The 12,739-nt window shown below is 58.1% G+C and overlaps 1 protein-coding gene across 2 annotated transcripts in view; it reads left to right on the top strand.

The window, feature by feature from the left end:
- The first annotated feature begins 2,366 nt into the window (after nt 1–2,366).
- The window catches only part of PRKAG2 (protein kinase AMP-activated non-catalytic subunit gamma 2), a 196,515-nt gene continuing 186,142 nt past the window's right edge, over nt 2,367–12,739 (top strand). For both annotated transcript variants that reach the window (XM_084897527.1, XM_084897526.1), the window contains exon 1: nt 2,367–2,634. In XM_084897527.1, the coding sequence (XP_084753653.1) occupies nt 2,524–2,634 (111 nt within the window). In that variant the 5' untranslated portion in view covers nt 2,367–2,523. The remainder of the gene's footprint in view (nt 2,635–12,739) is intronic.

Genomic DNA, 12,739 nt, shown 5'->3' with positions numbered 1-12,739 from the left:
CCTGTGTGGGCTGAGAGGTGGAGGTGAAGAGGGGGTTCAAAGGGAGCCCAAAGCAAGACACTGTTCCTCCCTTGTAAGACCCCATTGGTGGAAAAATATATGATCAATGTATTAATCTCTTTCCAATAGAAAAAGTGGCTGGTAAGCTTCTTTTGGTAACACAGAAGAAACACCCATATTTTTCTAAAAAAAAAAATTAACATGTAAAACAACAACAAAAAAGATATTTGTTAAAATGTTTTGACTTAAGATTTCCAGGCACTAAAATCCACACCCCAACAAAATAAACTCAGAGAACAAATTAGTTTTATTAATGAATGCATGAGCACATTTACACAAGTCAGCTGACGAAGTATGCATTATAACAATCGCCAGGCCCACCCCTCCCTCCAGGCCTGACGGGCCCTGGGAAGGGGGCAGTAGGAAAACAAACTGCCTGCCTCTGAGCCCTCCCCCAGGGGACCTTCCCAGGGGCTCCTCCTGAATTCCCTGTGACCTGTGCCATCCTCCCGCTCCCTCTTCCCTTTCAAACCTGTTCGCATCCATTACTGGGAAACGCACACCTGGCACATCACCACTGTGACCAGGACTACACTTCCTAGCTGAAGCCATGAACCTTACGGCAATTTAATGCTGAGTGAAGGTGGGCTCCGTCCCTCCTCTAAGCCCCACGCTCAGGCTCAAGGCCAGCCCCTGTCTGCTCCTAAGCCGCGCTCCCAGCATCTAATGGAATAATGCGGTCTGTCGCCCCCGTTCTCCCCCCCTGCCCGCCCTCTCCGCCCCCCCCCCCAACACACAGGCAGTCAGAAAAAAGTCATAGCATAGGGTGCATATATCCCTTCCTAAAATAATAATAATAATAATAATAATAATAATAATAATAATAATAAAATACAGAAAAAACTCAAAGCAGGAATTCCACAGCTAGGGGCCACCTGCACCCAGACGCCCCTTCTCCAGAGCATGGGACTTCTGTCACCAGGCTTCGCTCAGACCCGGCGTTCCGGGCCTGGCTTCGCTCAGGGTTTGGAGAGCAGGGCCGGAGGAGGACAAACCCACCTGCACCCGCCCCTGTGAGCCACCAGGAGCCACCTGGACTGTGGGGACTCTCAACTAGACGCTGGAACCTGGGGTGGGAAGGGCGACTGGAAAGACGCTGGAACGGGGTGCCCTGGCGGCGGGGGGCGGGGGAGCCACCTGAGGGTGTCCCTCACTGGTCGCCCTGGTGCTCCCAAAGCGACCTGTGTTTTCTCCGGCGGCCTCCCGCCAGACTGATGACGGGGCGCAGCAGGCTGACGTCAGCATTCGGGGCGCTGGAGAGAGACTTTGGGGACCCTGGTCCTCAGCAGCAGCGCTTCCAGCCGGGCCGAGGTCGCGCCCTGCGGGGTGCGGGGTGCGGGGTGCGAACCCCTCGGCCCCCGGCCCGGCGGGCAGCATGGGAGGCGGGGGCTCTCCAGGACCACGGCGGCGCGTGGGGACCTCCGCACCCGCTCTGGCCGCAGGCTGGGGACCCCGCGTGTCCGGGCCGCCGGAGAGAGCAGGCGTGGGGGGGGGGGGTGTCAGCTGGGGGGCGCAGCCCGGGAATCCGCCGCCCGCGCCGCCGCGATGCGCATCCACCGGGGCCGGCGCTTCCGCTGCGGCGGGTCTGCGGGCCCAGGGCGTGGGCTCCGGGGGCTCCGGCGCCGGCACAGACGCCGGACCGCACGCCCGGCCGAAAGCAGGGGGACCCGCGGCCCGGGCGCGGTGGAGGGAGCCCGTGCCCGCCTGGCACGCGGCGGGCGCGGGGGCAGCGCCGGAGCGCATGGCGCGCACTTCCTGTTGGTGCCCGCCGTCCGCCGCCCCCGCCGCCCGCGCCCCTCCCCGCCCCGGGCCCGCGGTCCCTCTGCCCGCAGGGCCGGCACCGCAGCCTGTGCTCGCCACCGAGCCCGAGCCCCACGCCACAGCCGCGTCTGCGCCTCCTCTCCCCTCCCCCCTCCCAGCGCCGGCGGACGCCCGCTCCGGGCTCCGGCTCCGGCTCCGGCCGGTGTGCCGCGGCCCAGGGTCACGTTCGCACACACTCGCACCCTCGCCGGAGTCCCCACGGGGCGCGGGCCGAGGCGCGCGCTGCCAGAGCGCGGGGTCAGTGCACCTGCCCTGCACCGCCTCTGGGACCGGTGGGCGGAGCCGGGTGGCAGCGCTGCTCCCTTTGCAAAAGGAAGAAAACTTTGTCTCCGGCTGGAGACGCGCGCCACGCGCCACGCGGGAGAGACCGGCACCGGGCGGCGTGGCTGCGATCCGGCGCCTGCAGAGCCCGCGGGAGGAAGAGGAACCGGCCCGGCGCTCCGCCGCCGCCCGCTCGCCCGCCGTCCCCCCGCGGCGGCGGCGGTACCTGCTCCCCCGCCCTCCGCGCCGGCCCCGCGCGGGTCTCCGGGGGAGGACGGCGGTGCCGGGCGCGCAGCCCGAGGCCGCCGGCAGGCCCGGGCTGGGCGGGAGAGGACCGTGCTCCGGGAGCGAGGCGCCCGGGATTAACTTGTGGGTAAAGTTATGGGAAGCGCGGCCATGGACGCCAAGAAGAAGAAGGATGTGCCCAGCCCCGGCGGCAGCGGCAGGAGGAACCCCGGCCCGAAGAGGCGCTCGCTGCGGGTGCTCATCCCGGTGAGTCCGCGTCCCGCGCGCGCCCGCCGCCGGCCACGAAGCGGTTAACAGGCCGCGGCGCCCTGCGTGCCCCGCCCGCCCCCCCCCGCCCCGGGCCCCTCCCGTCCCGTCCTCCCCCCCCCCAACGGCCCTCCCGCCCTCAGGCCGCGGGCGGGGGGAGCGGGGCGCCGATCGGCTCTGTCTCTCCCGGTGCAGCCGGGCTCGCCGGGCGTGCGGGGCGGGGGCGGGGGACGGAGCGGTTCCGGGCCGGCCGGCAGGCGGGCTGGGCGTAGCCTCGCCCCGCGGGGCGGGAGGGGTGCGCGGTGTTGTTTTGTCGGGGAAGGACGGTGTGGACTGCGCTCCGGGAGGCGGAGCCGGGCGCGGACGCGGGGACGGCGGGGAGGGGCAGTGGGTGGGGACAGCGTGGGGGAGCGGGGGTGCTGTGTGGCTGCGCCCTCAAAGGGACCTCTTTCCTCCCCAATTTCCCTCTGCGTGTCTCTGGGCGGGGGGCAGGGACCTTCTCTGCAGCCATTCCCTTCGCCAGCCCTCTCCTCCAGCACATTCGGGCATTTGGGGGTTCAGCGATTCCTAAAGCGTGCGCCTCAGCCCCGGCCACGCGGGCAGCCCAGCCCGGACTTTGGCGACTTCGATCAGGCTGCGGCTTGACTTTGCCCAGCAGAAGGGAAGGCGGTTGGGGTGTGCGCCTCCCCGCCTTTCCCGCCCCCCAGGTCTGCCTGCCTAGGTAGCCGCGGTCGCTTGCCCTCCTCACTCCTCCCCAGCCCCCCGCAGGCCTGCCCAGCCTCCCCAAGGGGAATCCGGGGGTGGAAACCTCCAGCTGGGTCACGCCCAGCGCCACCACAGTGAGTGAGTGTGCACACCAGCGCGGGGCTCCAGGGAGAATGCAATGTTGTTTTCAGTCCAGTGGCAGGTCTTGGGCTCTGGGTGAGTGCGCAGTGAGCTGCCTCTGCCACTTGATTGAGGACGACCTTTCCTGACAGCGACAGGGCGGGGCTGGGGTGTGGCCGGCACCCACTTTCCCCTGCGATCCCCATTAGGTACTTTCCTCCCGAGTTTGTTGAACACAGCTCCTTTCAGGTCTCTGTGTACAAAACGCTTGGACGAGGGAGGGTAGAGTCCGGGGCGCTGACCCCAGACATCTGACCGGGATTTGGGGAGCAGCTTGAAGTGAGATGAGGCGGCCAGTCCTCCCTGCCGGGGGAGGCTCCCTGAGCAGGTGACTGGACCCCGGACTGTCGTGTGACCACAAATATGCACAAATAAGCATTCCTTTTCATAAGCATTCTATTTGGAAATGAAACACTCTGTGTACGTTGCTAATGCAAAAACATCTTTACCACATCTTTGTAAGTGAAAAGTTACACATTAGTGCTACAAACCTTCCCAGAGCGTGATCACTTAAGTCAGCCACTTAACCATTCGGTGTCACACAGAGATAATTCATTGCCTACATTACAGTGATGCTCCAATGAAATAATTCATGGGAAAGCGCTTACAAATGTCAAGTGTTATATAAACGTCTAGCGATTGCATCCGCATCAGAGCACTTGACTTGGGAGGGGAGGGGAGAGCAGAACTGACACTGCCCACCGGACAGGCCATGTTGTGCTGAGGCTGATGGCAGGACCCATCCCAAGTGCGGCCTGGAGTATGTGCCTGGGCGCTGGGGGTGGGGGGTGGGGTGACGGACAAAATCCAGACCCGGAAAGGGACTGAGAGGAAAGGCAGTGAATGTGGAAAAGTCGCCATATAGTTGGGGTACTCTGGCCACCTTTCCTGCTACTGGCAATGACTTTGGCTGCTTTAGACAATGTTCTTGACACGAGCCAGCCCTGACCCAAAGTACTACTCACTCAGTTGTTGCAGGGCTCATGTCCAGTGCTCTTGTGAGATCCAGGGGTGAACGGGAGGGTTCTGTCTTCACCCTCCCAGGGCTTGCGTCTGCTGGTGGGACCAGGGGGATTTTGATCATCGTGCTGAGCTGGGTGAGCATTACGATCTAACGGAAACTAAGACGGATGCTTGCAGATGATCCAGGTGCAGGCAGTACCTGCAGTCAGCGGGGAGGGCAGAGCGAGGAGACAGAGAGATTAGACCCAGAGATGGTAGCAGGAGGAGACACATGGGAGAAGCCAGGGGCTAGTCCCAACAGGGAACCAGCTTGAGCACCCCATGGGCTCGGGGGCTGGCTGACTGCTTCCAGGTGCAGTGAAGAGCCCCTTAGCATGGAGGGAAGGGTTTCAGATTCAGAGAAATCAGAGAGAGACAGGCCAGATCAAGGAGGGCCTGGAAGTGGGGTTGCCAGATTTAGCAAATAAAAATGCCAAGCGTCCAGTTAAAGTAGGATCTTAGCTACACAATGAACAACTTTTTAGTAGGTGAGTGCACCATTGGAGGTAACTTATACTGTCCGCTGTTAGCTGACAGTGGTGGGCAGGTGGGCAGTTTACCCGGGCACCCTGCAGCCCTCCCCGGAAGGCAGGACCAGGGAGGGAGGGCTCACTCCCGCAGACGCCGAGCCGCCGGGGAGATGCTGCCGACGCCCTGCCCGGCGTGCCCATGGCCCGCCACCCAGAGTTCACGGCAGCCTTGCTGGACAGCTCCACAGCCCTCCGCTGTCCTCCGCCCCCGCCCGGAGAGGTCCTCTGGGCGCTGCAGGCGGGCGGGCCTGCTGGGGTCGGGAGTATGCTCTGAGGGGCAGGCCTCCGCCAGGGGCATGCAGGTGGGCCTTCTGGCAGGTGTTCTGGCAGCTCCCCTGCCCACAGGGCCCAGCCAGGTGCCCACAGTGGCAGTCCCTTCCTCCGTGCGCCTTTCAGGCTCCTCTGGCTCCCCTGCTCACTCCCCCACCGCTGTGGGATAAAGGAATGAACCTAAGCGTCTTGCTGTCTGCCTTGGTGGGAACCTTAACTAAGAGCAGTTAAAGGTGATAAAAGCCGTGCCTAATGAGACAGCCTGGTAGCAGCGTGCCAGGTGAAGTCGTGGAAAGAGGGGCTGATGGCCGGGAAACAGGCAAACTCTCTGGTAAAAATCAGAGGTGAGCTCTGGGGGGCTGAGCTGCAGTAATGACCGGAGGGAATGAACTGAGGGAGGTGTGAGATGTAGAAGAAAGACTGGGTGAGCCTCGGGGCGTGGTGACTGGCAGGGGAGATGGGAATTGGGTTGACCTCGGGTTTGACTTTTTTTTTTTTTTTTTTTTTAATATATTTTGGTAATTTATTCCATATATATATATATATATATATATATATATATATATATATATATTTTATTGATTTTTCACAGAGAGGAAGAGAGAGGGATAGAGAGTTAGAAACATCGATGAGAGAGAATCATCGATCAGCTGCCTCTTGCACACCCCCCACTGGGGATGTGCCCGCAGCCAAGGTACATGCCCTTGCCCGGAATCGAACCCAGGACCTTTCAGTCCGCAGACCGACGCTCTGTCCACTGAGCCAAACCGGTCCCGGCTGACGTTGGGTTTTAAGGTATTTGGTACAAGGAGCCGGTTCTTGGGGGAGAAGGGTGAGTTCAGTCACAGCCACAGTGGACTTGAGCCGATGGCAGCAAATTGGAGGGAGTTACATCCGCTTCCTCCTTCCCCTCCACCAGGTGGTCACTGGGGCCAGCGAATGCCATGTCAGGGACACGGGATTCTGAGGGGGGCCCCTGAGGGACGGCTCCACAGCCTCTCCCGTGTCCTCCACCCAGGCCTGTGGCAGGCCTGTGGGTGGGTGTTTGTCGTGTCCAAGGGCACTCAGAGTGACGAGGCCTCCTGCGGCCTCCAGTGTCCGAGCTGCTGTCCCCTCGCTGAGTTGGACTGAATCCTTTTTGGACACAGTCGGCCCCGTGTGCACCCTCGTGTCCTGGGCATGAACACAGCCATGACCGAGGGTGTTGGCATCACTGCTGACCTCCAATCCAGGCTCTGACTGTCCTGAACCCTCTCTCCCTGCCTCCTTCCAGTAGCGCCTGCCTGCTTGAGACAGCAGCGTGGAAGAGCTCATTTCAGGAGATACCCTCGGGCCCACGGGCTCTAACGGGCAGGGAGACCGGAATGGCTAAGTAAAGTAATTCATAAACAATCTGGTTGATGGGGGGACGGCCCGTGGCCAGATGGAGGATGCAGCCTTTGCTTGATTTTAGCCTCTTCCTGAGCATCTTTTAGGGAAGATCCTCCTGGGGTCTTGGCAGGGGAAAGAGAAGGTGTGAGAGAGAGGAGAGGCAGGGGAAAGACTGGGGGCAGGTTTCTGGGGTCGCTGGGCCTTTAAAAGTAGCCAGGTAGGTGCAGTGGTTAGAGGGTCCTGGCGGCTGAGTTGGCATCTTGCCTTAGCTCTGCTCTCCTAGCCTCATTGCTGATGGGAAGTAGGCGGAGGAATGAGGGGAGGGAAAATAACTCATTAGAGGCTGGCTGTGTGTGGCCTTCTGCCAGGATTCTCCGAGGGAAGCATTGCTGGGAACAGGCCTGCCCTTTTCTCCCTTTTCATCCGAGAAAAAGCAGCTTCCCTCTGCACGCCGAAGTCTGTACACCTCAGGCATGTGTTATTGGTATGGCTGGCCTGCATGTGTGGGTCTTTGGAACAGTGTGCAAGCCAAGGACAGAGCAGGTGACACAAGGGGAAGAGAGGGCGCCGGAGAGCCAGTGGGGACCCACACAGAGCCAGTGGGGACACAGCCAGGGGCCGGTGTTTTCTGATGACACTGAGTGTTACCACACATGTCCCCGGCCTCTCGGGAGGGGTGCTGGCGAAATCCTTCACAGCCACTGGAGACAAACCAAAAATAGCCGGGACAGCCGCTGGTCACGCAGGGCTGTGGAGACACTGCCCCAGGCGGCAGGCCTGTCCCAAGCGCTGTGTCCAGAGGGAAGTCGAGCACGCCCCGGTGGTGATGGATGGGCCCTCGCCCATTAGCACACTGGCTGGGGCACTCGCTGGAGTAGGAGGCGTGGCCCAGGGGGGGTGGGAACAGGAGCTGCCCCTCTGTTCCAGGGGCTGGGGGATCAGATGCTCACCACACCACCCAACACCCCGACTGACGCCTCTGGGGCGGGAAATGGGGCACCATGCAGCACAGGCGGGAGTGTCAGTTTTGACCTTGGTCTTGCCCTTGATTGGTGTGTACCACCTTGAGCAAGATTTGTTGGCTGTGGTAGGCAAACTGCGGCTCTCGAGCCACACGCAGCTCTTTGGCCCTTTGAGTGTGGCTCTTCCACAAAATACCACGGCCCGGGCAAGTCTATTTTGAAGAAGTGGAGTTAGAAGAAGTTTAAGTTTTAAAAAATTTAGCTCTCAAAAGGAATTTCAATTGTTGTCCTGTTGATATCTGGCTCTGTTGACTAATGAGTTTGCTGTCCCCTGGCTTAGGGTTGAGGCAGTGCTTTTCAGACAGTGGTTCCTGAACCAGCATATGTAGAACAATGTTTAAATATGAAATCTGTCCAGGCTGGTATTGCTCAGTGGTTAGAGTGTCAGCCTAACCACTTCCCCTCGCCCCTCCCTTCCATTCTCTCTGAAATCAGTGGGAGAAAATATCTTCACTCCTTGGGTGAGGATTAAAAAAAATGAAATCCTATATCTGCTGAATCAGAATCTCTGAGGAGTGGAACTCAGGCCTGCGTTTCTGACAAGTTCTCCAGGTGATTTTTATGCCTTTGGGGCTGAAAACAATTGGTTTCCAACTTTCCCAGTGCTAATACCAATCCATTTCTTCTGCCCCCATGAGTCTTTTCTTTCTTTCCCTCACTTCCTTCCTTCCTCCCTTCCTCCCTCCTTCTCTCCTCCCCTCCCTCCCTATCCATCCATCTATCCATTCATCTTCCATCTATCTACCTGTCTAAACATCTGTCTACCTATCTGTCATCTGTACTTTATTAGCTGTCAGTGAGAACAGACAGGTAGGATGTTTCTGGCTTTCGAGTCAAGGCACTCCCAGACCAGCCCCAGCCAGGTAGCCCAGGGGCCCCAGCCTGGTAGGTCACACTGGAACATTTCTTGACTCAGCATCTTAGTGGCTTAGTGTATCTCAGGTGCCCTGAGCATAGGCTCTTATAGGGCCCAGAATATGGGATCCAGAAGTTCAGGAGTCAAACTACTCAGTGACGGAGCCCCCACAATTGTCCTGTGGCTTCATGGTGTGTAGACAAGACCTGGATGCCCCTCCACAGCTCACAGCTGGGCAGCGGGGGAGTGGGCTCCCATTGGGTGTTGGCTGAATGCCAGTTAAGCTGGTTCAGCGCTGGGCCTGCGGAGGGCTGGGCAGGGGGAGAACGGATATAGGAAGGTTCTCCATGCAAAGCGGGCAGGGTCCGGGTACTGCGAGGTGTTCTAATGCCCAAAGCAGCTATGACATCCGGGTAACTTTCACCAAAGGACCTCTCCTACGAGGGAACAGAGAGACGCAGCAGCCCAATGTGGTTTGTGGGTTCAGTCTTGCGTCTTTGCACACGTCACCAGCTTATCGGGGTTCCCAGGGCTTGTCAGTCTCTCTGTCTGCCTGTTTCTCTGAGCTGCCCTTGCCTGGTAGAACCTAGGACACTGCTACCGTTGGCCTGCACTCCGCAGGCTGACCAAAGCAAGAACCGGATGCATTCTTCCCTTGGCGGTGCCCCTCCCCTGCCCAGGTCACTTCTCACCTGGCCCCAATCACGGAACTAAATCTGTTTGCATCCTCTGAAGCCATTGTGCTCTTAAACGATGCTGTTTCTCTCGACTGCTTATTTTCTTTTGCTTTTCCTGTTTTGATGTACTCAGCTCGCTGCCAGTGCCAGTCCGTTCCTGGGCACTATGTCACTTTTATGGGGACAGTTCTGTGTTCTGGGGTTAGGATCCGACTCCTTTCCCCCCACTCACCTCCCTCCACTCTCCCTTGAACACGCCACTGAGTGTGAGAGCTCATGAAACACCCGTGTCTCCCACTCCGTGCAAGACGGTGGACCAGCCCGTCATGATAACCCCATGAAACCGAACCAAATGTCCAAGTGTAGTCAACATCTTTTAAAACGTGGAGCAAACAAAGGCCACTGAAGGGAGCAGCTGAGGGGAAACAGCCTCTAAGTTGCTCTGTTGATTGTCCATGACCCGCTGTGAGGGGGCCGAGGGCCCGGGGCAGGGAGGCTGTGTCCGAGGCTGAGCCGGGGCATTGGGGAGCCCCCGCACAGGGTGCCACTGGACAGAGGAAATGTCCACTGTCCCGGCCACGCTCCCCTGGAGGAGGGAGCCCCACCGCCGCGAATTCCGCCCTGCGCTGGAATGGTTAATCCAATCTCATCTCTTTCTTCCTCACGGACTTAGAGAATAATTTGATCTCCGTCCTTTCCTTCCTGTTGACAGGAAGCCCTTCTCTGCCAACTCCCGGCTTGTCACGGACCAATCAGATACCATCCGGCTCCTGCCAGGGCCTGGGTGTTTTGATATACTCTGACCTGGCACAGAGTTCCTGATGAGTGTTCAACAAAGACCAATTTGCTCTTGGAAACCTCAGGAGTCCAGCCTTTATTCACGAGGACCGCCGTGGGGAGAGCGGCAGCTCTGCCAGCTGCGGGAGAGCTGGGAGCCGGCTGGGGACGCCCTTTTCTCAGGGCTCAGGGCTGAGTGACCTCCGTTTGTGCTGGGGGGCGGGGCGGGGGGAGGGATGGAGGAGAAAGGATGCACCAGCGCCAGGGGAGACTGTTAGACAGCGAGGCACCAGCTTCTCGCTGTAAAGAAATGGAGCTGAATTGCTAAGCACCGTGTTTGGGAGCAGACAGGGTCAGAGCTGGGACTGGAAACCAGTCACCTCCTTTACGCCCGTTTCCCAGGCCCAGTGCTGCGTGTTGAAGGTACAAAGATGAACAGGGTTACGGCTTGAATTATGTCCCAAAAAGGCATGTTAAAGTGCTGGCCTTTGTGCCTGAGAATGTGTCCTCCTTGGAAAGGGGGTCTTTGCGACGTTGGAGGGAGGGCAGGCTGAGCGCCCACCAGTAGAACTGGCCCTAAGAAGAGGGGAACGTGGACGGAGACACGAGGGAAGGTCCGTGAAGACGGAGGCAGAGAAGGGAGGCGCTGCCACAGGCCCTGGAGCCCCTGCGCCACCTGCAGCGAGGAGGCAGGGAGGTCCTCCCCGGGGGCTTTCGGGGGCACAGCCCTGCGGACACCTTGATCTGGGCCTCTGTGCGAGTCGCATTTCTGTGGTTTAAACCACACTGTTTGTCCCAGGACCTAATACAACAGGGTCTTTGCCTACAAAGCACAGGTGGGATAGCAAATACCTACAGGCTACGTTCTGCCCGAGGAGGGGCCAAGGGGGAAGCTGGCATGCATTCCCCTGCCCACAGTTCATGGCTGCATTTTCACCCAAGATTCAGGTCTTCCATTATATCCTCCTCTTTTATTCCCGCCCAACACACACCCACACACACACCCCTTCCTGCTGGAAATCCCAGGGACTGGGGCGGGGGGCTGGGAGGAAACTGAGCTTTGATGAGAGGAGGCTGGCATGGCAGCTCCAGGACCCAGGCCTGTTCTGCTTGTTCGAGCACCTCCTCTTGGCCCTGCTCATCCCTGGGCATAACCATCGCCCCGAATCAGTGCCAGGGCGAGGGGTGGAGAGGCGGGGAGAGGAAGCCCAGCTCAGCTCCCTGTGCTGCATCCTGGAGACCGGCAGGCATCTTCCAGGAAGACACTTGTTTGTTGAGTTAACGTAGCAACCTTCCACCTACCTGCAGCCTGCCTCCCGGCAGCGGCCACACTGACAGCCTGTGGGCCGGGGCTGGAGCTGTCTTACCAGGGCCACTTCTTGCTCATACGTATTGTACAGTAAGCACCCCAGAGAACTCTCCCTCCTCGAAATTCAGACGCTGCACAGTGGGTAGTTTGTTTATGGCGGCTGTGACTGACCTATATGATTGATTATCAGGCATCACCTGGGATGGTCTGGTTGTCAGCAGACTGAGCTAATGTTGATGGAGCGCTTGCTATGTGCCAGCGTCTACTTTCATATGAGCTGCTGCTTCTCTTTGTCTCTGAAATGACCCTGTGAGATAGCATTGCTGTTGGTATCAATGTCATTATTCTTACCTTAGTGTAAGAAGCGTAGGCCATTTACAATCTTAGCCATTCCAGCCCAACCTGCCAACATGACTCTGTTGTGTTTTGAAACCCTAAATTGGGTTTTTGATGGCTCTGCTTGGCCCAGCCCCAGCCGCAGCTTTTGATGGCCCAGGACAGTCCTGGCAGCCTGAAGATGGGAGGCAGGACTGCTGGGTAGGCAGTTCTCGACCACAGGATGGCCACACGAAGGATGAAATACCGGGCCTGGCAAGCTATTTGCCCTTGGGGTTGACCAGATCTCCAGACTCTTGGTTCCTTTTTAGATGAAGGTCATTAAAGGCTTTTCTTTAATCTTCTTGTCTCAAAAGTAAATAATCTATCTTCTATAATTTCATAGGTCTTAGTCTCTAGTTCTTTCTAACTTTTTTTTTGTCTTTTAAATAACTGAATATTAGGATAAACACTAAGCCAGGAATCCAGAAATCTTATGTCAGTTTTTCCATCCAGAATTGTAGAGCTGTTTCTTACCGAGTTAGTGTAGTTTACCGAAAGCCTGTGTGTGCCAGGCGCCGTGCGAGGCTCAGAGGGTGTAACTGACCACTGGCATGGCCTGTGCCCTCACAAGGTTTATAGTCTCCAGAGGGACCTGGGCACATGACACACATCAGTTCACTTTGCTGCTCTCAAAGCATCCCAAATGTAGTGACTTGAAATAATATTTATTCTTTCTCAAATGTATATAGAATATATAAGAATTAATATGTGAGAATACATGTGATAACCAATATGTTAATTGCATTTCTTATAATTATTTTGTATAATATTAATATGCTATATAATAAAAGACTAATATGCAAATTGACTGAATAGCAGAATGACCGGTTGCTGTGATGCACACTGACTACCAGGGGGCAGACACTCAATGCAGGAGCTGCCCCCTGGTGGTCAGTTTGCTCCCACAGGGGAGCGCTGCTCAGCCAGAGGCCTGAGTGGCAGGGGTGGCAGTCGGACATCCCCTGAGGGCTCCAGGACTGTGAGAGGGCGCAGGCTGGGCTGAGGGACTCCCTCCCCCCAGTGTATGA

The sequence above is a fragment of the Pipistrellus hanaki genome (genome assembly GCF_964339955.1).
Source record: "Pipistrellus hanaki genome assembly, chromosome: 10".
Taxonomy (NCBI): domain Eukaryota; kingdom Metazoa; phylum Chordata; class Mammalia; order Chiroptera; family Vespertilionidae; genus Pipistrellus; species Pipistrellus hanaki.
This window is presented reverse-complemented; position numbering and strand designations above follow the sequence as displayed.